General features: G+C 45.1%; 1 protein-coding gene across 1 annotated transcript; it reads left to right on the forward strand.

Annotated features, from left to right (window-relative positions):
• The first annotated feature begins 13,628 nt into the window (after positions 1-13,628).
• Positions 13,629-18,715, forward strand: LOC142202599 (galactose-3-O-sulfotransferase 4-like). Its single transcript, XM_075272798.1, has 3 exons — positions 13,629-13,735; positions 16,800-17,094; positions 17,885-18,715. Exons 1-3 carry the CDS (start codon positions 13,629-13,631, stop codon positions 18,713-18,715), a joined length of 1,233 nt encoding a protein of 410 aa, XP_075128899.1.
• The last annotated feature ends 7,408 nt before the right edge of the window (positions 18,716-26,123 follow it).

Consider the following 26,123-nt stretch of genomic DNA (forward strand, 5'->3'; position numbering starts at 1 on the left):
AATACACATTCAAGCAATCTACGCAATCCCAGTGGGATCTTGATTATATTGGAGTTACAGGTTGGGACCTTATCCCACTGAAGTCCACCCTACCATACACCACACCTCTTGGGTTGACAACTGGCTCACTGATAGGAAACAGAGGGTACTTGTTAATAGTAAATATTCAGACTGGGCCACAGTCACCAGTGGGGTGCCACAGGGGTCAGGATTGGGGGCACAGTCACCAGTGGGGTGCCACAGGGGTCAGGATTGGGGGCACAGTCACCAGTGGGGTGCCACAGGGGTCAGTATTAGGTCCTCTCAGGCTGCTGCTGCCAAGGCAAATAAAATTATGGGATGTATGAAAAGAGTTCTAGACACTGATGACAAGGACATAGTTATGCCTCTATACAAATCACTGGTACGGCCACACAGACTATTGTGCACAATTTTGGTTCCCCAGTATACAAGAAAGACATAAGTGAACTACGGAGAGTGCAGAGATGGTCACCCAAGGTTATTAGGGGAATGGGTGGATTGGAGGACAACAATAGATTAACAAATTTGGGGTTAATCAGTTTAGAAAAAAGACGTCTACGGGGAGATCTAATAACAATGTACACATACAAGAAGGGACAATACAAAGAACTGTCTAATGATCTTTTTACTCCTAGACTGGTGACAGTGACAAGGGGACATCCTTTACACCTAGGCCAGTGACAGTGACAAGAGGACATCCTCTACACCTAGGCCAGTGACAGTGACAAGGAGACATCCTCTACACCGAGGCCAGTGACAGTGACAAGGGGACATCCTCTACACCTACACCAGTGATAGTGACAAGAGGACATCCTCTACACCTACACCAGTGACAGTGACAAGAGGACACCCTCTACACCTAGGCCAGTGACAGTGACAAGAGGACACCCTCTACACCTAGACCAGTGACAGTGACAAGAGGACACCCTCTACACCTAGGCCAGTGACAGTGACAAGAGGACACCCTCTACACCTAGGCCAGTGACAGTGACAAGAGGACATCCACTACACCTAGACAGTGACAGTGACAAGGAGACATCCTCTACACCTAGGCCAGTAACAGTGACAAGGAGACATCCTCTACACCTAGACCAGTGACAGTGACAAGGGGATGTCCTCTACACCTAGATTGGTGACAGTGACAAGGAGACATCCTCTACACCTAGGCCAGTGACAGTGACAAGGGGATATCCTCTACACCTAGGCCAGTGACAGTGACAAGAGGACATCCTCTACACCTAGGCCAGTGACAGTGACAAGGGGACATCCTCTACACCTAGGCCAGTGACAGTGACAAGGGGATATCCTCTACACCTAGGCCAGTGACAGTGACAAGAGGACATCCTCTACACCTAGGCCAGTGACAGTGACAAGGGGACATCCTCTACACCTAGGCCAGTGACAGTGACAAGAGGACATCCTCTACACCTAGACAGTGACAGTGACAACGAGACATCCTCTACACCTAGGACAGTGACAGTGACAAGGGGACATCCTCTACACCTAGACCGGTGACAGTGACAAGGGGACGTCCTCTACACCTAGGCCAGTGACAAGGGGACATCCTCTACATCTAGGCCAGTGACAGCGACAAGGGGACATCCTCTACACCTAGGCCGGGGACAAGGAGACATCCTCTACACCTAGACCAGTGACAGTGACAAGGAGACATCCTCTACACCTAGACCAGTGATAGTGAGAAGGAGACATCCTCTACACCTAGGCCAGTGACAGTGACAAGGGGACATCCTCTACACCTAGGCCAGTGACAGTGACAAGGGGACATCCTCTACACCTAGGCCAGTGACAGTGACAAGAGGACACCCTCTACACCTAGGCCAGTGACAGTGACAAGAGGACACCCTCTACACCTAGGCCAGTGACAGTGACAAGAGGACATCCACTACACCTAGACAGTGACAGTGACAAGGAGACATCCTCTACACCTAGGCCAGTGACAGTGACAAGGAGACATCCTCTACACTTAGACCAGTGACAGTGACAAGAGGACGTCCTCTACACCTAGACTGGTGACAGTGACAAGGGGACATCCTCTACACCTAGGCCGGGGACAAGGAGACATCCTCTACACCTAGGCCAGTGACAGTGACAAGGGGACATCCTCTACACCTAGGCCAGTGACAAGGGGACATCCTCTACACCTAGGCCAGTGACAGTGACAAGAGGACATCCTCTACACCTAGGCCAGTGACAGTGACAAGGGGACATCCTCTACACCTAGACCAGTGACAGTGACAAGAGGACATCCTCTACACCTAGGCCAGTGACAGTGACAAGGGGACATCCTCTACACCTAGGCCAGTGACAGTGACAAGGGGACATCCTCTACACCTAGGCCAGTGACATTGACAAGAGGACATCCTCTACACCTAGACAGTGACAGTGACAAGGAGACATCCTCTACACCTAGGCCAGTGACAGTGACAAGGGAACATCCTCTACACCTAGGCCAGTGACAGTGACAAGGGGACATCCTCTACACCTAGGCCAGTGACAGTGACAAGAGGACATCCTCTACACCTAGGCCAGTGACAGTGACAAGGGGACATCCTCTACACCTAGGCCAGTGACAGTGACAAGGAGACATCCTCTACACCTAGGCCAAAGACAGTGACAAGGAGACATCCTCTACACCTAGGCCAGTGACAGTGACAAGGAGACATCCTCTACACCTAGGCCAGTGACAGTGACAAGGGGACATCCTCTACACCTAGGCCAGTGACAGTGACAAGGGGACGTCCTCTACACCTAGGCCAGTGACAGTGACAAGGAGACATCCTCTACACCTAGGCCAGTGACAGTGACAAGGAGACATCCTCTACACCTAGGCCAGTGACAGTGACAAGGAGACATCCTCTACACCTAGGCCAAAGACAGTGACAAGGAGACATCCTCTACACCTAGGCCAGTGACAGTGACAAGGAGACATCCTCTACACCTAGGCCAGTGACAGTGACAAGGGGACATCCTCTACACCTAGGCCAGTGACAGTGACAAGGGGACATCCTCTACACCTAGACCAGTGACAGTGACAAGAGGACATCCTCTACACCTAGACCGGTGACAGTGACAAGGGGACATCCTCTACACCTAGGCCAGTGACAAGGGGACATCCTCTACATCTAGGCCAGTGACAGCGACAAGGGGACGTCCTCTACATCTAGGCCGGTGACAACATCTAGGCCGGTGACAGTGACAAGGGGACATCCTCTACGCCTAGACCAGTGACAGTAACACGACCCAATATAGAAAAGACGGTGCTGTGCAATTTCATACAATTGTCATTACTTTTGCATGGACAGTTCCTGTTCTGTACTATCACTAATTTCCACAATCTCTCCCTGTAGTTGTCTAAGCCTCCATGCACACGGCTGAATGTGCATCTCGAGTGTGATCTGATGTTTTTCTTCCAATGTTCTACTCCCTAAAATATTAGGACCACATAGAGCATTGTACACACTTGTGTTGTACACTCAGTCATGTGCATGAACACCAAGTCAATTAAATCTATCTAATCTATCCTCTTCTCCTGAATCTTCTCTATCTCCTATATGTATTTCCGGTCATGTGATTCTCTTATTCTCTGTTTGCTCTCATATTTCATATGGGGGTGAACATTTACACAGATTCATCCAAAGCTAATCACAAAAATTTCAGTTTTGTTGGAATCCAAATTTTTGTGAATTTCAGGTCAAATATGGTTTGTTACAAACTGGTTTCTCAGTCACAAGTATGATAAGCTACTGTAGCTGGCAGGAATACAATGAAGACATATGGCGTATCTAGGAGGTGCAGTCCAGGAGGCGCGTCCCTGCACCACAAGGGGGAGCCAGTCTCCTGTATATAACACTGACCAGTGTTAAATATCATATATAACATATTTATTGGTCTTGTAATAACACAACGAAACATTGAGCATCACAAGGTACATTATTAATAAAAGCAAAAAATAAGCCTCGCTGTGACATGCCGGGTATTACAGAAGAATCACAGGGTGATATCATTATTAATGGGCTCCCTATGAGGGTCCTGCAGCTCATTCCCCCTGTAATAGTCATAGTGGATTGGTGGGGTGATGGAGGTGTATGGAAGGGGGAGATAGGGAAATAAGGAGGGGGTGGGCAAAAGAGTAAGAGAGAAGGGAAGGAGGGAGAAAAGAGAGTGGAGTGGTAGAGCATACCCCCACATCGCACCCCTATATCATTTGTATAATAAAGTCATATCCAGTACCGAGTAATGCCAGTATACAGAAGCAACAAGAGAAGAGAAGGAAAAAGCAGCTAAAGAACTAAAAAACTAAGAAACTATCCCTGCAAACTGTTACAAGACAAGAGGTAATAATGTCAGCAAGTGTCCCCCAAGAAGGAGAACCAGGAATCCCACTGGGACGTGACACAGCACAACTCCAAGATTAATTTTGGGTCAAACAAGTACAATTTTTTTTTTTTTAATTGGCTTAAAACATAGTGTAGCATACTCTTAGGACTCCTAGGAACCTATCTATAAAACATAGTGTAGAATACTATCAGGGCTCCTAGGAACCTATCTATAAAACATAGTGTAGAACACTGTCAGGGCTCCTAGGATCCTATCTATAAAACATAGTGTAGAATACTCTTAGGACTCCTAGGAACCTATCTATAAAACATAGTGTAGCATACTCTTAGGACTCCTAGGAACCTATCTATAAAACATAGTGTAGAATACTCTTAGGGCTCCTAGGAACCTATCTATAAAACATAGTGTAGCATACTCTTAGGACTCCTAGGAACCTATCTATAAAACATAGTGTTAAATACTGTCAGGGCTCCTAGGAACCTATCTATAAAACATAGTGTAGAACACTGTCAGGGCTCCTAGGAACCTATCTATAAAACATAGTGTAGAATACTCTTAGGGCTCCTAGGAACCTATCTATAAAACATAGTGTAGAACACTGTCAGGGCTCCTAGGAACCTATCTATAAAACATAGTGTAGAATACTCTTAGGACTCCTAGGAACCTATCTATAAAACATAGTGTAGAATACTCTTAGGGCTCCTAGGAACCTATCCATAAAACATAGTGTAGAATACTCTTAGGGCTCCTAGGAACTTATCTATAAAACATAGTGTAGAACACTCTTAGGACTCCTAGGAACCTATCTATAAAACATAGTGTAGAATACCGTCAGGGCTCCTAGGAACCTATCTATAAAACATAATGTAGAACACTCTTAGGGCTCCTGGGAATCCACTGAATCTTGGCTTGGGGTGTCTGATGTGACTTGGGATTAAGTGGATGACCGAGTCAACCAGTCTACAACCATTGGGTTGCAGGTCAAGACATGACCACTACTTGACACTGGGTGCTCAGGCCTCTGTAAGTGACCCCTGCTGTCAAAGCACCTTACTCTGCTGCGATTTATGTGTGCACCGGAAACATTTAGGCTGTGGCCCTCCCTTGTGCATGGCCTGTCTCTTCTCTATCTGACATACTGTACTGTTAGATGAAAAAACATAACCGAAAAGGAAATAAATACAGGGCATAAAGGCTTGTAATTTTCTACTTTGAAGGGAACAGTGAATAAGCCACTTATTTCTTTCCCCACTAATCAACACCTTAAAAAAAAAAAATGTGATAAAGGCCGAGGTTACTGGATAAGAATTATGCTTTTCTTGGCAGTACTGTATTGCAAAATGGCCTGTAATTTTCTACTTGGAACAGAACGGCTAATATGGCCCTTGGTTCCCCACTAATAAACACCTCTAAATAAGCGTTAGAATAGCCGCTAACTGTAGAGATTAGTGGCTAAGAATTATTGATTTTTTGCCATGACTGTATTGAGAAATGGCCTGTAATTGTATACTCTGAAGAGAACGACTAATATGCCCCTAATGTCTTTCCCGACTAATAAAGCCTTGAAAAAGGTGTTAGTAAAACAGAAGACTGCAGAGATTACTAGATAAGAATGCCGTTTGCAGTAGTGCTGCAAAATGTAATGTTATGCTTTGAATGAACAGTGAATAAGCCCCATATAATAAAAAATGCATTGAAAAAGTCATTAAAACATAGCTGCAGATATTAGTGGATGATAATTCACTGCTTTTTGCTGTACTGCACTGTAAAAGGCTTGTTGTGTCCCACCTTGTTCACACAGATATAAGTAATGAGCAGCAGTATAGCGGCAGTGAGCACTACAATGTGTATTAAGATTCTTGCTGTTAATGACGCCCAAATTATTCTTTCCCTACTTGTTACACTCTTTCTCTGAACTTCTATCCGATTTCTAACACTGTCCCTAGCTCCTGCTGATGTCTGTCCCTGCAGTAAGAGCGATGTGAATTCACTGTACCTACAATGGTTGCTGGTTTTTATAGGGCTTTGTGGATTAGATGCACGATTGGCATTATGGGTGATCCCACATCCCCAGAGTTCCCTTCCCCTTGTGCTAACATGTACAGCAGCCATTTTATTTAAAATATGCGATTTGATGCATCAAAGCGTGAGGAAATCCAGATTCTTGGCAAATTGAAAATTTCCTAAAATTTGGATCAAATTCCACTTCTGCAGTTTCGATTCACTCATCTCTAGTCATAATGGACCATTTAACCAGGTTGACAGGGATGGTCCTCACTCAGAATTAGACGGTGGGGATAGTGGTCCAGGTCATATGGAAGCACTTTATCTTGTCATATGGGTGACCCACATAGTTGAACTACAACCAGGGAACCTATTTTGAGGTGGCCGGTGTTGGACATGAATGGCATTGGACCCCCAGATGCTCACGGTCAACTTAGGGACAGACAAACCACCTATGCCAGCAATTGCACAAGGGCCTGTAGAAAGTATTCCCAGGACTCTCAGCATGAGACTTGTAATAATTATGTCTTCTCTGTTTTAGAGGCGATATAATTAATTTGCCCTGTAGGTGACAGTATCACACAATGATGTACCTCCTGCTGGGTGAGCTCTACAGGAGGTGGAGTCCGGCATCACAATCTGGGAGCTGTGTCAAAGGAGGCAGGAGGATGGAAAGAGCAGAAACAACAGAGTATACTACTGTCTTTCCACCTGTATCCAGAAGTAGTTGCCAGAGGAACTTCTGTGCAGTCCTGAGGACACTCTAAGGTCAGATTAAGCTTTGTAAGAATGGATAAGCAGGGGACACAGTATCTATATCATGTATAGGGGGGCACAGAATTCATTCTCTGTGAACAGAATGTGTGCTTGTGATCAAAGAATATCTTTTGTGGTCACAATAATATGTTTTGTGGCACACAATTAATTTGTCGCACAGAATTAATTTTTGTGACCACAGAATCACAAAATATATCTTGTGCACACAAATTACATTTTGCAACAAATGGCAACAACTAGGGTTGGCATTTTTTGGCATTGTATACAAGGATCACAGAGAGTGTTGTTTTGTAGCATAAAATCCTATTTTGTCACAATGTTATTTGGTAACACAGAATGTTTTTTGCACACAAGTTTTTTTGGTAGCACAGATTATTCATTTCTAACACAGAATTGTTGTGTCGTTGCGCAGAATTTGTGGACAGTGTAACAAAATAAAATTCTGTCTCACAAAATAACATTACGTGCGACGAAATAAAATTCTGTGCCACCAAATCAACTTTTGTGGGTGAAAAATTGATTCTGTAAAAAGAAAATGCGCTGACTGCCGGGTTTCCATCTCCTGTCGGCAGGCTCGACGCTTTCGAAAACTGTGCCCTGAAATGGGCGTGGTTTATCATGGGCGTGGTTTATAAGTATCTCATTTTACGACACAGTTGTGAAACAAAAAAGAACAAAAATGTTGCAGATTTTCCTGTGCAAAGTAGAGCAAGTTTACGACAATTGTGCAACTTTGAGTGCCATAAATTCCCATCGTGCGCCTCATATTAGAGAGAGATGACGTGTTAAAAATTGCAGGGTTTTTGATATGTGCGCCAAATATTTGTTCCTTACAACCTGCCAGGGAAGATTTTTGTCTGCACATTTTGTGCCAAAATATTTGTCTCATGGTGAAGCTCAATACTTTTAATCGGATGCTATTTGAGTCAGAATTTTGGAGCTTCTAGAACCTCTCCATGTTTATGAAGGTTCCGTATGACAAATTCCTAAATATGTTTACATGGCACCTGTAATGGCCATAGCACTGCCTGATCAATGTAATCAGGGATACAGAATTGTCTGTCTGTCCTTCCTTCCCGGATCAGTCTCTAGGACTGTTGCTGCTCTCCCATAAGCTTCGATACCTTCCAATAACTTCTAGAACCATTAAACCACTTACCTCTTGTTCGCCTCTGTAACCATGAGGCCAGTTCCCTATCTCTTCAAGTATTACATATGGAATTTCCAAAAAATAAAGGAGTGACCTCCTGTATTCCCAGAAGGACAAGCAAAGCTCCCGCAAAAAGGGTCCTTGGCCCAGACCTCTCCAGTGGCAGGATGGAGATTGTGGGGATACACTGGTCACCCTTACAACCATCCCAGGCTCCTTTGATGACCTTTCTGATTTGCTTTAATGGCCGTACGTGTGAGTAATGTATTCCCCATGTCCTCTGGCACACTGGAGGGAGAAAATTTATAATACACAGGCTTCTACTGTCAGAAAGGAGACAATTAACCCTTTCAGTACAAAAAGTAGCAGTTGGTCAGCAGTATAAAGTTGTTACCATTCTGGTGATATATAACTGGAATCCGAGGGCCGGGAGGAGCAGCAGGAAACAACGCAGTAGAAGGCTTGCTCAGTGGATAGCGGGGTCGGTACCCAAGGAGGGTAGTCAGATGGAGTCGAGGTCGATACACAAGGAGGGTAGTCAGACGGAGCCAAGGTCGATGCACAAGGAGGGTAGTCAGACGGAGCCGAGGTCGATACACAAGGAGGGTAGTCAAACGGAGGCAAGGTCGATGCACAAGGAGGTTAGTCAGACGGAGCCGAGGTCGATACACAAGGAGGTTAGTCAGACGGAGACGAGGTCAATACACAAGGAGGTTAGTCAGAAGGAGTCGAGGTCGATACACAAGGAGGGTAGTCAGACGGAGCCAAGGTCGATACACAAGGAGGGTAGTCAGACGGAGCCAAGGTCGATACACAAGGAGGGTAGTTAGACGGAGCCGAGGTCGATACACAAGGAGGGTAGTCAAACGGAGGCAAGGTCGATGCACAAGGAGGTTAGTCAGACGGAGCCGAGGTCGATACACAAGGAGGTTAGTCAGACGGAGCCAAGGTCGATACACAAGGAGGGTAGTTAGACGGAGCCAAGGTCGATACACAAGGAGGGTAGTCAGACGGAGGCAAGGTCGATGCACAAGGAGGGTAGTCAGACAGAGCCTTGGTCGATGCACAAGCAGGTAAGCAGACAGAGCCGAGGTCGATGCACAAGCAGGTAAGCAGACAGAGCCGAGGTCGATGCACAAGCGGGTAAGCAGTAAGGAGAAGCAATCTGGAAAAGATATACCTCTGAGCTAGAGACTGGAGTCCACACAATACTCAAGTGTGGGGCTGCATGTGCTCTGGGTTTAAATAGGCCCCAAACAGGAAACAAAAAGGCCACTGATCTAAGACTATACTGGCCATCTTGTTTGTGGGCAAGGCTAGAGAATGGTGGCCTATAGTGGTGAGAGTATAAAGTCCTTGAAAACAGTGGCCGCTAGTGGAGATACTTGAAACAGCAATTTCACCAGATAATAAGCACAGCAACTGACAAAAGTCAAGGAGGGATTTTGGGGGGTGAAGGCGGGGGCATAAAAGGGGGCACCACAATTACTGAGTGGAATGATGGGAAGTTTGTATGTACAAACTATACAAAAGGGATACAGTTGATGTTGTGAAGAGAAACCGGCTATGGGGCCCAAGCTGAGCCTTTACACTGGGGCCCGTGAATCCTTCGTTACGCTCATATTATAACTTATTATGTCTCTTCTAAGAAAACAGAAGACAAAATCACTGGAGTTTCTCCACGAAACGATGCAGTATCTTCTAAAAGGTGATTGGTGATGGGAGTGCTAAGAGTGTTCTACAATACTTTGTAAGCAAATTTAAGTTGTTTACAGTGTTGGATAAAACATTGCACCCCTGCAATTCTGTCAGATAATACTCAGTTTCTTCCAGAAAATGATTGTAATCATAAATTCTTTGGTATTATCTTCATTTAATTTGTCTTCAATGGAAAACCACAAAAAGAATTGTCAAAAAGCCAAATTGGATATAATTTCACACCAAACATAAAACGGGGTGGACAAAAGTATTGGCACTGTTTGAAAAATCATGTGATGCTTCTCTAATTTGTGTAATTAACAGCACCTGTTACTTACCTGAGGCACCTAACAGGTGGTGGCAATAACTAAATTACACTTGCAGCCAGTTGAAATGGATTAAAGTTGACTCCACCTCTGCCCTGTGTCCTTGTGTGACCACATTGAGCATGGAGAAAAGAAAGAAGACCAAAGAACTGTCTGAGGACTTGAGAAGCAAAATTGTGAGGAAGCCTCAGCAATCTCAAGGCTACAAGTCCATCTCCAAAGACCTGAATGTTCCTGTGTCTACCGTGCGCAGTGTCATCAAGAAGTGAAAAGCCCATGGCACTGTGGCTAACCTCCCTAGATGTGGATGGAAAAGAAAAATTGACAAGAGATTTCACCGCAAGATTGTGCGGATGGTGGATAAAGAACCTCGACTAACATCCAAACAAGTCCAAGCTGCCCTGCAGTCCGAGGGTACAACAGTGTCACTCCGTACTATCCAGTGTCAGCGTCTGAATGAGAGGGGACTGTATGGTAGGAGACCCAGGAAGACCCCACTTCTTACCCAGAGACATAAAAAAGCCAGGCTGGAGTTTGCCAAAACTTACCTGAGAAAGCCAAAACCGTTCTGGAAGAATGTTCTCTGGCCAGATGAGACAAAAGTAGGAAAAGGCATCAACATAGAGATTACAGGAAAAAAAGAGGCCTTCAAAGAGAAGAAGACGCCCCCTACAGTCAGACATGGCGGAGGTTCCCTGATGTTTTGGGGTTGCTTTGCTGCCTCTGACACTGGACTGCTTGACCGTGTGCATGGCATTATGAAGTCTGAAGACGACCAACACATTGTGCAGCATAATGTAGGGCCCAGTGTGAGAAAGCGGGGTCTCCCTCAGAGGTCAGGGCTCTTCCAGCAGGACAATGACCCAAAACACACTTCAGGTCAGCACTAGAAAATGGTGGTGAGAGAAAGCCCTGGAGACTTGTAAAGTGGCAGCAATGAGTCCAGCCCTGAATCCCATAGAACACCTGTGGGGGAGGGGGAGAGATCTCTTGGTGGCAGTTTGGAGAAGGCCCCTTCACATCTCAGGGGGGACCGCGAGCAGTTTGCCAAAGAAGAAGGGTCTAAGATTCCAGCAGAGCCTTGTAAGAAACTCATTGCTGGTTAGCGGAAGCGGTTGTGCGCAGTTATTGTGTCTAAAGGTTGTGCTACCAAGTATTAGGCTGAGGGCGCCAATACTTCTGTCCGGCCCAGTTCTGGAGTTTTGTGTAAAATGATCAATGATGTGACTTTTTTTTTCATTCTCTTTTGTGTTTTTTCATTGTAAGCAAAATAAATGAAGATATTACCAAAGAGTTTGTGCTTGTAATCATTATCTGGGGGACACCGAGGATTATCTGACAGAACTGCAGGGGGGCCAATACTTTTGGCCAACACTGTAAGTGTGAATTGGAAGTAGGAGGAGGTGAGAGGAATGGATGTTGATGAATAGATGGAAGGAGATGTAGAGAGATTGGGGTAATTTCTTTCCGTTTTCCACCAGATCTCCGCTTATTCTCAGTAATATGAAGTATTTGGTCTGTAGGAGTTTTCAGTTTCCATTAGTTACAGCAAGTAGAGATAGAAGCTTGAAGTTCCTGGGCCGCAACGCAGAAATTATACTGGGGCCCCTACCTACTGTAGATAGATATACACTCACCGGCCACTTTATTAGGTACACCTGTCCAACTGCTCGTTAACACTTAATTTCTAATCAGCCAATCACATGGCGGCAACTCAGTGCATTTAGGCATGTAGACATGGTCAAGACAATCTCCTGCAGTTCAAACCGAGCATCAGTATGGGGAAGAAAGGTGATTTGAGTGCCTTTGAACGTGGCATGGTTGTTGGTGCCAGAAGGGCTGGTCTGAGTATTTCAGAAACTGCTGATCTACTGGGATTTTCACGCACAACCATCTCTAGGGTTTACAGAGAATGGTCCGAAAAAGAAAAAACATCCAGTGAGCGGCAGTTCTGTGGGCGGAAATGCGTTGTTGATGCCAGAGGTCAGAGGAGAATGGCCAGACTGGTTCCAGCTGATAGAAAGGCAACAGTGACTCAAATAGCCACCCGTTACAACCAAGGTAGCCAGAAGAGCATCTCTGAACGCCGCACAGTACGACGAACTTTGAGGCTACAGATGGGCTACAGCAGCAGAAGACCACACCGGGTGCCACTCCTTTCAGCTAAGAACAGGAAACTGAGGCTACAATTTGCACAAGCTCATCGAAATTGGACAATTGAAGATTGGAAAAACGTTGCCTGGTCTGATGAGTCTCGATTTCTGCTGCGACATTCGGATGGTAGGGTCAGAATTTGGCGTCAACAACATGAAAGCATGGATCCATCCTGCCTTGTATCGGTAACGGTTCAGGCTGGTGGTGGTGGTGTCATGGTGTGGGGAATATTTTCTTGGCACTCTTTGGGCCCCTTGGTACCAATTGAGCATCGTTGCAACGCCAAAGCCTACCTGAGTATTGTTGCTGACCATGTCCATCCCTTTATGACCACAATGTACCCAACATCTGATGGCTACTTTCAGCAGGATAATGCAATGCCATGTCATAAAGCTGGAATCATCTCAGACTGGTTTCTTGAACATGACAATGAGTTCACTGTACTCCAATGGCCTCCACAGTCACCAGATCTCAATCCAATAGAGGAGCATCTTTAGGATGTGGTGGAACGGGAGATTCGCATCATGGATGTGCAGCCGACAAATCTGCGGCAACTGTGTGATGCCATCATGTCAATATGGACCAAAATCTCTGAGGAATGCTTCCAGCACCTTGTTGTATCTATGCCACGAAGAATTGAGGCAGTTCTGAAGGCAAAAGGGGGTCCAACCCGTTACTAGCATGGTGTACCTAATAAAGTGGCCGGTGAGTGTATAACTACTCCTACCTGGAATAGTGATGTATTTTATGTGAGGAACCTTTGGGACCTCTCAAGTTCCAGGGCTCGGTAGTGACCAGTGCACGTCCTACATATACAGTACACCACAGAGTAGAGATCTGCTAAGGAACTGAAGCACAGATAGCGCTGGTCACCCGGGCATGGCCACTCTGCCTATGACAATTGGGGCACTGGGTATAATGCATAGCTGAAATCCCGCTCTAACAGCAGAGATCAAGGTACAGACTGAAGGAACTGCCCCAGGATTGTTTCTCAGAAAATCCCTGTGACATTATCAGGGTCCATACCATATGGTGCCATACCATACCAAGTAGTTAGTGCAATCTGCTATACATGTACTGAGCTGAGTCCTTACCTTCCAATATCGGTTTTGATCTTCACTGATGTTCCCTACAGGAGAATGAGGTTAAGTCAAGTCTGCAGGATAAAAGTCCTATATTATGGCCTTGGTGTCCTTATGGTTATTGGATTTACTCTACAGATTCTGGGGATCTACTTCCCGAAGAGGTGAGTGAATGACAGATCAGTGCCAGTCCTGTGGCTAATTTTAGTAAACTTCTATAAAATGTACCTTCCACCACCTCCACCAGGTCTAGTTCTTTGCATACAAGGCGCTCCTCCACTGTATTGCAGCATATAGGAGGCTGTCAGCCTGTGCAGATGCATGGGCTTGCAACCTCCATCTTGGCATCATCAACCAGGTACATGGAGGGACAGATGGAGAACAGACCTGAGGTCACTGATCAGACCCCGGGCTGCCCATTAACAACAACGGCACCCCTCAATACCATCGCGGGGGGTGCCGATTGGGACCCCAGCACACACAGAAACACCTGAGATGCCACGGCCATGTTTGATGCAGCATCTTAGGAGTTAACACCTGCCATCGGACCTGGTTCCGCCCGTGGGCATTACAGGACAGTGTCAGCCATAACATACAGCTGCACCCACATGGTAGAGTACACACACATTTTCTGTGTAGTACTACGGCAATTTGCGGGAAGTCCTTCTATTACGGCGGATATAGGGAAGGAGTTGGTGAAAGATCTTCACAGATAGGAGGCAGTGGAGACATCGGAGGCAGGGCAGACATAGGAAGCAGGGAAGACACAGGAGGTAGGGGAGACATAGGAGGCAGGTAGGACACAGGAGGCAGTGGAGACATCGGAGGCAGGGAAGACACAGGAGGTAGGGGAGACACAGGAGGTAGGGGAGACACAGGAGGTAGGGGAGACACAGGAGGTAGGGGAGACACAGGAGGCAGGGAAGACACAGGAGGTAGGGGAGACACAGGAGGTAGGGGAGACACAGGAGGCAGGGAAGACACAGGAGGTAGGGGAGACACAGGAGGCAGGGAAGACACAGGAGGTAGGGGAGACACAGGAGGCAGTGGTAAAAAAGAAGGCAGAAGAGACACATGAGACAAGAGAGGAAGACATTAAAAGATGAAGAAACATAAAACATAGGAAGAAACAGGATACAGGGAAGACACAAGAGACAAAAGAGTCACAGGAGGAAGAGGAGACATAGAAGAGACACAGGAGGCAGGGGAGACATAGGAAGCAGGGAAGAGACACAGGAGGCAGTGGAGACATAGGAAGCAGGGGAGACATAGGAGTTAACCCCTTCCCGACATGCGCCGTAATAGTACGGCGCATGTCGGGTCTGTAACTATGGCAACCGCCCGGGAGCCGGGCGGCCGCCATAGCCACCGGGTGTCTACTGCAAAGGCGCCGAAGGCGCCATTTTCCCGGCGGCGCATGGGCGCCGCCATTTTGGCCGGGATCGCCGGCTCCTGGAGCATGCTCCAGGGCTGACGTCCCATTGCCATGACAGCCGGGAGCCTTGTACAGACTCCCAGGCTTGTCTGCAAATCCTCTCTTTTGCAGGCTGGTCTATGCAGCCTGCAAAAGAAAGGATGATTTTTTTGCAATGCATTGCAATGCATTAGCATTGTAATGCATTGCATTAGTGATCAGACCCCCTGGGGTTCAACACCCCTAGGGGGTCTAATAAATGCAAAAAAAAAAAAAAAAAGTTAAAAAAAATATAAAAAAATATAAAAAGAATTAAAAGTTCAAATCACCCCCCTTTCCCTAGAACACATATAAAAGTAGTTAAAAACTGTGAAACATATACATGTTAGGTATCCCCGTGTCCAAAATCGCCCGCTCTACAAATCTATAAAAATATTTTTCCTGTTCGGTAAACGCCGTAGCGGGAAAAATTGTCGAAAGTGCCAAACCGCCGTTTTTTCACTGTTTTGATTCTGATAAAAATTTGAATAAAAAGTGATCAAAGCAATAACATTTCCCGAAAATGGTAGAACTACAAAGTACACCCGGCCCCGCAAAAAAAGACGCCCTATGCATCCCCGTACACTTACGTATAAAAAAGTTACGGCCGTCGGAATATGGCGATTTTTAGAAAAAAAAATGTTTAACACAGTTTTGGAATTTTTTTTAGGGGTCAAAATGTAAATAAAACCATATAAATTTGGTATCCCTGGAACCGTACCGAAACACAGAATATAGGGGACATGTCATTTTGGCTGCACAGTGAACGCCGTAAAACCAAAGCCCGTAAGAAAGTCGCAGAAATTCATTTTTTCTTCAAATCCACCCCATTCTGAATTTTTTTCCTGCTTCCCAGTACATTATATAGAATAATTAATGATGGCATCATGAAGAAAAATTTGTCCCGCAAAAATTAAGACCTCATATGGCTCTGGGAGCGGAGAAATAAAAAAGTTATGGGGTTTAGAAGGAGGGGAGTCAAAAACGAAAAACGAAAATCAAAAAATGCCATCGGCGGGAAGGGGTTAAAGGAGACACAGGAGTTAGAGGAGACACAGGAGACAAGAATGACATAGGAGGCAGGGGATACATAGGAAGCAGGGAAGACTCAGGAGGCAGGGGTAACAGAAGGCAGAAGAGACACATGAGACAAGGAAGGGAGACAATTAAAGGATTAAGAAACATACAATGTAGGGAAGACACAGAAGACAAAGGAGACACAGGAGCAAGAGGAGACACAGGAGGCAGGAGATACATAGGAAGCAGGGAAGGGACAGTAGGCAGGAGAGATACAGGAGGCAGGGGAGACATAGGAAGCATGGGAGACACAGGAGTTAGAGGAGACACAGGAGACAAGAATGACATAGGAGGCAGGGGATACATAGGAAGCAGGGAAGACACAGGAGGCAGGAGGGACATAGGAAGCAGGAAAGAGACACAGGAGGCAGGGAAGACATAGGAGACAGGAGGCAGAGAAGACACAGGAGGCAGAGAAGACACAGGAGGCAGAGGAGACACAGAAGACAGGAGAGACATAGGAAGCAGGGAAGACACAGTAGACAGGAAGACCCCTAAGATATGAGGCACATAAAAGGCATAAGAGACAAAGGTGGCAGGGAAGACAGAGGAGACATGGGACACATGGATTACCTTAGAGACAGTAGAGACATATACTGTACAGCTGATATACTTGGACAAGTACTTGTGTCACCTTTACAAGCTCTTCTGGTTAATAAGCTATACCGCCATGTAAAGTAGACTTTCTGTATGGTCAGGTTTCCCAAGATACTTCCACTACACCTTGTAACTGAGGATCCTTTGCCTTCCTACAGGACATGCCAACCTAAACAGCACCTCATGTTTCTGAAGACGCACAAGACAGCTGGGAGCACCATACTAAACCTATTGCAACGATACGGTGAACGGAATGGTTTGGTTTTCGCTCTGCCTTATGAATATGAATTCAACTATCCATATTCCTTCCAATCTCATGATGTGAAGGGATACAATGCGTCCTCTCCGCCGCACTACGACATCATGTGCCATCATATGCGCTTCAATTATTCCGAGGTAATAGCTAAGTCTTGCGGTGAACCGTCATTACCAGAACTCTTGTCATTCCAGGAAAAATACATTTTTCTTCATAACTTTTTTTTCCATTCACAGTGGTGTACAAGGGCTTAATTTTTGTAAGACAATTTGTATTTTGCAATGGTCCCATTTGATATTCCATACAATGTACTGAGAAGTTGTGAAAATATTCAGAATGGGGTAGAATTAGAGAAAAACTGTGGGCTTTGTTTTTTACAGGGTTCCTTGTGCGAAATAACCTGTTATCTGTAGTCTATGGGCTGGTTCAGTTATGGGGAATTTATATAGTTTTTCTAAATTTTAACCCTTTTCAAACCAAATTGAATCACGGCCACAAAATAACGCGGCGTATACGATCCTAACTCCCATTGAAATGAATGGGAGCTTTTACGGCGCGCAAATTATGACACACCAGATACGTGCCAGATCACGCTGCACGTTACATCGTGTGAATGCACCCTTTAAATAAAAATTTACTATGAAGCACGTACACATTATGTATCCCTTGTCCAAAAAACGCCCGGTCTACAAACAGTGAATCTTGTAGGGGAATAAAAAGAATTTTTAAGAATTTTAAGAATTTTTTCTTTTTTTTTTGCAAAGTTTTGGATTTTTGTTAAGGGGTTATTCTCGGTATGATCAATGGCCTATACACATAGCTGTATATTTTCAACAACTCAACCTATCACATAGAACACGTAAATGCCCGGCAACTTTTTGTTACCCCCATTTTTCAGATTTTATTTAACACTATCCATTAATTTCCCAGGTTCGGAAGGTGATGCCTCCAGACACGTTCTACTTCACCATTCTTCGGGATCCAGCCAACGTGGCCGAGTCATCTTTTTCCTACTATCGTTATTGGACGATGGCGTTCAAGAAGGCCCCGAATCTCAAAGCCTTTATTTCTCACCCATCACGTTACTATAAACCAGGTGACATAAACAATAACCACGCCCTCAACCCAGTATGGTTTGATCTTGGATTTGACTCTGATGCTCCGTTTACGGAAACCTATGCAAAATCTGGAATCCGAGCCGTGGAGAACATATTTAACTTGGTTCTTCTAGCAGAATACTTTGATGAATCCATGATTCTCCTAAAAGAGGAGTTGTGTTGGGACCTCAACAATGTAGTGACTTTTAAACTGAACAGTCGTGAGACCTCAAAAACACTAGACCGTGAAGACATCGAAAAACTGAGGGAATGGAATAAACTAGACTGGAACCTCTACTCCTACTTTAACCACACGTTCTGGGATAAGGTAGAACGTTTTGGGAGGGCAAGAATGGACTATGAAGTCAAAAAGTTGAAGGAAATAAGACAACAATTGGCTAAACTTTGTCTTGAGGGTTCAGGACCAGTAATGGCAGAGCAAATTAAAGAGAAAGCCCTTAAACCCTACCAACCCGAAACTGAGAAGATCCTAGGCTGGGTTGTTCGGGAAGATCTCCTTCACGAGGTTCGGATAAGTTGTACTCGAATGGTAACTCCAGAGCACCAATACAAAGATCTCCTTGATACTCATCAGTTTTCATTGGGGGCATCTAATGACTCTGTTGTAGCACCAACTCCTGTAGGGATCATAGGCAGAGTCTGATGGGACTCTGAGAAGATCTTAAATAGAACAAGGAACCAAAATGATTGCTTTTGAGTGAATGGGAATCTTTTGTAGACTGGATTAGCTTGAATTTAGGTAATACACTGCCCGCGACTGCTACGTCATATTAGTAATATAGTACTGAGACTAGATAAATAATGGGCCTAGATTAACTGGTTTGGGCTACGCTACCCACAACAGTACATCAGTACAAAAGTGATACGTGGTTCACCGATTTGTGGCCATACTGGGTGGTAGGGTTGTCTAAAGAATACAAGGCGTCAATATCATGAAAATTTATAACACGATACAACAAATGTTATAAATGTATGTTTAAGGGGTTACTCCCATCTCAACAAATCTCAAATTCTCAGTTCGTTGTCTTTAAAGAAAGTGTCAAATTTTGAGACTTGTCTGGTGGAATGACTTCTGTTGGTCTGAAGACCTATTTTGTCAGCAGCTTTGAGGCATGATATCTGTGTATTGTGAGATTTATCGAGGCCTCTATGGACAGGCCAATGGCTCACAGATAGATAAGCAATACCTGAGACTTCCAAGAGAGACTGCTAGCCATTCCAGATATGGAATCAGCCATATGAAGACAGCATAGATAGGTCTGTTCCAATATGGAAGCTCTCTCTCATACGCTCATGGCAGCTCTTATATCCATGGTTAGATGGGGAAGCCAGTGGTCTCATTCCAACTAGTTTGATACATTCGTCTCCCATCAACCAAACACAATAGACTTTGAGGTGTTTGGTGCCAAGAAAGATGCACAAACACTTCAATTGTAAAGGTGAATTTCATGTTGTACCAAAGAAAGTAAATAAAAAAACTCAATGGACTAATAAATATACATTTCAATGGCCCAAGGACGATAAATACACCGAGGCCGAGGCCGAGGACATCCTCAGACAAAAGAAACATCAAACATTAGCAGAAAAAAGACAGCAAATCAAATGACTTACAACCCCCATAGTGAAACAAAAGGTCAAAGGGAGTTTAGGCTAGCTAAGCCAAAGATACATGGATTATATATATATATATATATATATATATATATATATATATATATACACACACTGCTCAAAAAAATAAAGGGAACACTTAAGCAACACAATGTAACTCCAAGCAACACTGATTGATGATCAATTTCACATGTTGTGCAAATGGAATAGACAACAGATGGAAATTATTGGCAATTACCGGGACACACTCAATAAAAGGAGGGGTCTGCAGGTGGGGACCACAGACCACATCTCAGTACCAATGCTTTCTGGCTGATGTTTTGGTCACTTTGAATGTTGTTTGTGCTTTCACACTCGTGGTCGCATGAGACGGACTCTACAACCCACACAAGTGGCTCAGGTAGTGCAGCTCATCCAGGATGGCACATCAATGCGAGCTGTGGCAAAAAGGTTTGTTGTAGCTGTCAGGGTAGTGTCCAGAGGCTGGAGGCACTACCAGGAGATAGGCCAGTACACCAGGAGACGTGGTGGAGGTTGTAGAAGGGCAACAACCCAGCAGTAGGACCGCTACCTCTGCCTTTGTGCAAGGAGGAACAGGAGAAGCACTGCCAGAGCCCTGCAAAATGACCTCAGGCAGACCACAAATGTGCATGTGTCTGCACAAATGGTTAGAAACCGACTCTATGGGGATGATATGAGGGTCCAACATCCACAGATGGGGGTCGTGCTCACAGCCCAACACCGTGCAGGACATTTGGCATTTGCCACAGAACACCAGGATTGGCAACTTCGCCACTGGTGCTCTTTGCTCTTCACAGATAAAAGCAGGTTCACACTGAACACATGAGTCTGGAGATACCATGGAGAGCGATCTGCTGCCTGCAACATCCTTCAGCATGACCGGTTTGGCACTGGGTCAGTAATGGTGTGGGGTGGCATTTCTCCGGAGGGCCACACAGCTCATCAGAGGTAGCCTGACTGCCATTAGGTACCAAGATGAGATCCTCAGACCCCTTGTGAGACCATATGCTGGTGCGGTTGGCCCTGGGCTTCTCCTAATGCAGGACAATGCCAGACCTCATGTGGCTGGAGTTTGTCAGCAGTTCCTGCAAGATGAAGGCATTGAAGCTATGGACTGGCCCGCCCGTTCCCCAGACCTGAATCCGATTGAGCACATCTGGGACATCATGTCTCATTCCATCCACCAATGTCACATTGCACCACAGACTGTCCAGGAGTTGGCAGATGCTTTAGTCCAGGTCTGGGAGGAGATCCCTCAGGAGACCATCCGCAACCTCATCAGGAGCATGTCCAGGCATTGTAGGGAGGTCATACAGGCACGTGGAGGACACACACACTACTCAGCCTCAAAGTTGGATCAGCCTGTAGTGTGTTTTTCCACTTTAATTTTTTTTTTTTTTTGGGAGGGGGGGGGACTCCAAATCCAGGCCTACATAGGTTAATAAATTTGATTTCCATTGATGATTTTTGTGTGATTTTGTTGTCATCACATTCAGCTTTGTAAAGAACAAAGTATTCAATGAGAATATTTCATTTCAACAAAAATAATAGAAAGAACTGGGCACTCACCATAAAGCGTTGAATAAAAACAGTTCAAACTTTATTTTAAACTTTGTGCATAGTAAAACGATGGGAGGAGGCACGCCTGAGTAGAAAGGAGCGACGATCGTTTCGTGCTGCTGCCTTGTGAAGGCTCCCGGCCTGTCATTCATTGGCTTCTATTACAGGCTTCTCTATGTAGCCTGCAATAGAAACCCCAGTATTTCGTAATGCATCGCATTAGTGATCAGACCCCTGGGGGGTCTAACAAGAAAAAAATAATTAAATATTAAATGTTCAAATCATCCCCCTTTGTAATACATGCATTTTGTTTTTCCTCAAATCCACCCCATTCTGAATTTTTTCCAGCTTCCCAGTACATTGTACAGAATAATTAACGGCGGCATCATGGAGAAAAATTTGTCCCGCAAACATTAAAACCTCATATGGCTCAGAGAGCGGAGAAATCCAAAAAGTTATGGGGTTTGGAAGGGGGAGGGGGTGGGAGTCAAACACAAAAAAACAAAATCAAAAAATGCCTGCAGCAGGAAGCGGTTAAGGGGATAAAAGTGAATGTTTTATAATAAAAAAAAAAAATGCAAATAAATGTATATTAGTTGCTAAAAGTTGAAGGATTCAACATGCGCAGAGTTCATTCCTATCACCAATCACGTCTTCAGAAAATCACCAGAACTGGAAGGAACAGAAATCTGTTTTCAAGCTAGAAATACTAAAAAAGTATTATCCTATGAAATATAGGGATTAGACACCATGAAAAGCAAGTGAACCCCTAAACCCTATATATTTCTTGAAAGTATAGACTACGTGAAGATTATATGTGTCCTAATGAGTTTTCAATAGCCAGGTTTACCTTCATGTAACTTTGTAACAAACACAAATATTTTTTTGAAAATATGCACTAAACAAAACACATATATCTATATCTATATAATATCCCCCTATAAAAATTGGGGGCAACGTATACGTTCATCGCTAGTAGTAATCATAAGAGATGAGCGAGTAGTATTCGATCGAGTACCACTTGCTATTCGAATGGAAAAGTTTGATGCAGAACCAGCATTGATTGTCTGAATGCTATACAATCGGCCAATCAACACTGGTTCTTCTCCTGCCTTTAGAAGTCTTCCCCGTGCAGCTTCCCCGCGGTGTCTTCCAGCTCTTCATTCACTCTGCCAGGCATCGGGCCTGGGTAGAGCCGACTGCGCATGTTCGCTTGTAGTGCAGGCATGCGCAGTCGGCTCTGCCCAGGCCCGATGCCTGGCAGAGTGAATTCAGAGCCGGAAGATGCCACGGGGACGCTGCAAGGAGAAGACTTCTCGGAGGATCCAGCCCGACCCTCACTCGTGGACTTGGTAAGTATAATTTGATCGAATGTTGCCTACCCCTGAAACGAGCATTTTCCCCCCATAGACTGTAATAGGGTTCGATATTCAATTCGAGTAGTCGAATATTGAGGGGCTACTCGAAACGAATATCGAATCTCAAACATTTTACTGTTCGCTCATCTCTAGTAACCATTATTACTATAATATTAGCGTGTAACGGATATCGCTAGAGAGGGGGCGGTGTCTTTTATTCCCTAAAGATAAGGTATAGACCGTCAGGTATAAGATCCATCAGGAAATAAGATCCGTCAGGAAATTACTGCCCAAGCCCCAGGTGGCATTGATCCCCTCACCAACCGCACTTCAGACTGTCCATTCTCATCTTTTGAACCTGTTACAGAAGAGGAAGTCTTCCAACTACTTTCTTCATCTCGCCCTACAACCTGCAGTAGTGACCCCTTCCCCTCACACCTCCAATCTCTGTCACCTGCTGTCACTACTTACCTTACTAAAATATTTAACCTCTCTCTCTCTTCTGGAATCTTCCCATCCTCCTTCAAGCATGCTGTTATAACTCCGCTATTGAAAAAACCCTCCTTGGACCCATCCTGTGCTGCTAACTACCAACCTCTAACCTCCCCTTCATCTCTAAACTCTTGGAACGCCTGGTCTATTCTCGTTTAATCCGCTATCTCTCTGCTAACTCTCTGCTTGACCCCTTACAATCTGGTTTCCGCGCTCTGCACTCCACTGAAACGGCTCTCACAAAAGTCTCCAATGATCTCCTAATGGCTAAATCCAACGGTGACTTCTCTCTTCTTATTCTTCTGGACCTCTCTGCAGCTTTTGACACTGTTGACCATCATCTCCTCCTCACTATGCTCCGCTCAGTTGGCCTCAATGACACTGCGCTCTCCTGGTTCTCCTCTTATCTCTCAGACCGCACTTTCAGTGTATCATTTGCGGGCTCTGTTTCCTCCCCTCTTTCCCTTGCTGTTGGGGTTCCTCAGGGCTCGGTCCTAGGCCCCCTGCTCTTTTCTCTCTACACAGCCCCCATTGGACAAACCATTGCCAGATTTGGCTTCAGGTACCATCTTTATGCTGATGACACCCAATTATACACATCTTCCCGGGACATCACCCCTGCACTCATACAGAACACCAGTGACTGTCTTTCTGCTGTCTCTAATATCATGTCCTCGCTCTATCTGAAACTAAATCTCTCCAAGACTGAACTACTACTGTTTCCACCATCTAACAGATCTGTCCCTGATATATCCATTGCAGTCTCAGGCCTTACTATAACTCCTAGGCAGTATGCCCGCTGCCTCGGGGTTGTGTTTGACGCAGACCTTTCCTTCACCTCTCATATTGAATCACTCGCACGTTCATGCCACCTCCACCTCAAAATCATCTCCAGAATACGCCCTTTCCTTACCAGAGATACACTAAAGACACTTATTGTCTCTCTGATTCATTCTCGCCTTGACTACTGTAACTCCTTACTAATCGGTCTTCCCCTCACTAAACTCTCCCCTCTACAATCTATTCTGAATGCACCGGCCAGGCTCATCTATCAGGCTAGACGCTACAGCGATGCCTCGGGTCTGTGCCAGTCGCTACATTGGCTGCCTATTCATTATAGAATAAAATATAAAGTTATCCCCCTCCCCCACAAGGCTCTCCATAATGCCACACCTCCCTACATTTCCTCCCTCATCTCTGTCTACCGCCCAACCCGTGCTCTCTGCTCACTCAATGACCTAACACTTACATCCTCTATTATCAGAACCTCCCACGCTCGTATACAAGACTTCTCCCGAGCTGCACCACTTCTCTGGAATGCTCTACCCCGGACAATCAGATTAACTCCCAATTTCTACAGCTTCAAACGCAAACTAAAGACACATCTTATCAGACAGGCCGATCACAATTTGTAACGTAAACCCTTAACCCTCCTCTGTCCCCGCTCCCACATTTCCCCACATGATATGATGTTATCTCATGCTAACTTTATATGTCCAAGCTCCATCCACATGTTACAGGACACCACTAGTGACGGCTCATAAAGTCTTATGTTTGTGTAATGACAGTCACCTCTATTACAAAAGTGTCTGACCTCTGTATAAGTAATGCCGCCCCTGCTACCTCTTGTGTCACCCCCTCTACCTCATAGATTGTAAGCTCTTGCGAGCAGGGCCCTCAGTCCCATTGTGTGAAATGACTTTCTTTGTTATGTATCTGTCTGTATTTGAACCCTACAAATTGTACAGAGCTGCGGAATATGTTGGCGCTATAGAAATAACATTTATTATTATTATTTATTATTAAATACTAATACAGTGGAAATTAACAATGGAAGAGAGATAGTGTGCAACTTTTAACTAGAAATAGAAATAAAATTTATTATTATTATTATAATATAGACCGGGATAAATGTAAATTTCACTGATGACTTTGTGTATGTGTTGTGTAAATGTTTGGTGCGACTCTTTTGGTGCTGCATCCTGGACAATGGTAAATGTCTGGGTCACAGCCCCAATAAACTTCCTGGTTATGTTTAGAGGGGTATTACAGAAGAATACCCCTGTGATTAGGCTCAGAGGGGTATTACATTATTTCTCTATGATATTCAGAGCGTAAAAGTATAGTATGCTCTCGGATTGATAGGAGAGGGGATAACATGGACAGAAGAACTTGCTACCCCTCCCCTTGGAGTCACATACAGGTTAAGCACAGAATCCTGACCAAAAAGACAGCTCCCACTGAAATCAACTGGAGTCGGTCAGTTCTTTTTTCTGGGAGCTCCAGGAGCTTCTTTCCTCCGGCTCCCGGAAAAAAGAAGCGACATGCTTCAGGCCGATTCGCCGATTCAGCCTGAAGACACTCCCTCCTCTCGATTAGGCCCATTCATAGGGCCTAATCCGGAGCGGAGTGCGCGACTGGATGCTAGTGCACTGCACCAGCATCCAGTCGCGGCTACCCGTTTTTTGGTCCAGAACCTGAAGCGGCCTCCACCTCAGGTTCCAGACCAACAAACCTCGTGTGAACCCGGTCTTACTCTTCTGGCAGCTCCTAGGATGCTGACTGAGGCAGTAGGGTGGAGGACATTATAGAGACCCTTATATCTGGATCCGTTAGGGCTATCAAGATGAGCTTGGATTCATTTCAAAGATGAGAATCTCATCTTTAAAATGATGCTAAGAATACCATGATAGCCCTCAGAGATTCGGATCGATCTGCTTTTAAAAATGCTGTCGGGAACTGAGATCTTTATTGGGATCTCAAAGTAGTCCAAAGGTTCTACTACCTCTAGGACCTTCAAAAGATGGTGCTTAGGATTTACATGGGTTGCCTGAACTGAAAGGGATGATGTATTATCTCACAGTAAAAGAGTCTGTAAGAGTAAGTGACTCTGTACTTACTGGTCATAATGGATCATTTCACCAAGTTCACAGTGAGGTTTACTCTCAGGATCAGATGGTGGAAACGGTGATCTTGTCACATGGGTGACCTACACCGCTACACTACAAC

The sequence above is a fragment of the Leptodactylus fuscus genome, chromosome 5 (genome assembly GCF_031893055.1).
Source record: "Leptodactylus fuscus isolate aLepFus1 chromosome 5, aLepFus1.hap2, whole genome shotgun sequence".
Taxonomy (NCBI): domain Eukaryota; kingdom Metazoa; phylum Chordata; class Amphibia; order Anura; family Leptodactylidae; genus Leptodactylus; species Leptodactylus fuscus.

Bases quoted from the DNA above. Each gene is read 5' to 3' on its own strand.
- LOC142202599 (XM_075272798.1), top strand. From the start codon at position 13,629: ATGAGGTTAAGTCAAGTCTGCAGGATAAAAGTCCTATATTATGGCCTT. The intron at 13,736-16,799 runs GTGAGTGAATGA...CTGTATGGTCAG, and splicing joins GGGATCTACTTCCCGAAGAG to GTTTCCCAAGATACTTCCAC. The intron at 17,095-17,884 runs GTAATAGCTAAG...TTAATTTCCCAG, and splicing joins TGCGCTTCAATTATTCCGAG to GTTCGGAAGGTGATGCCTCC.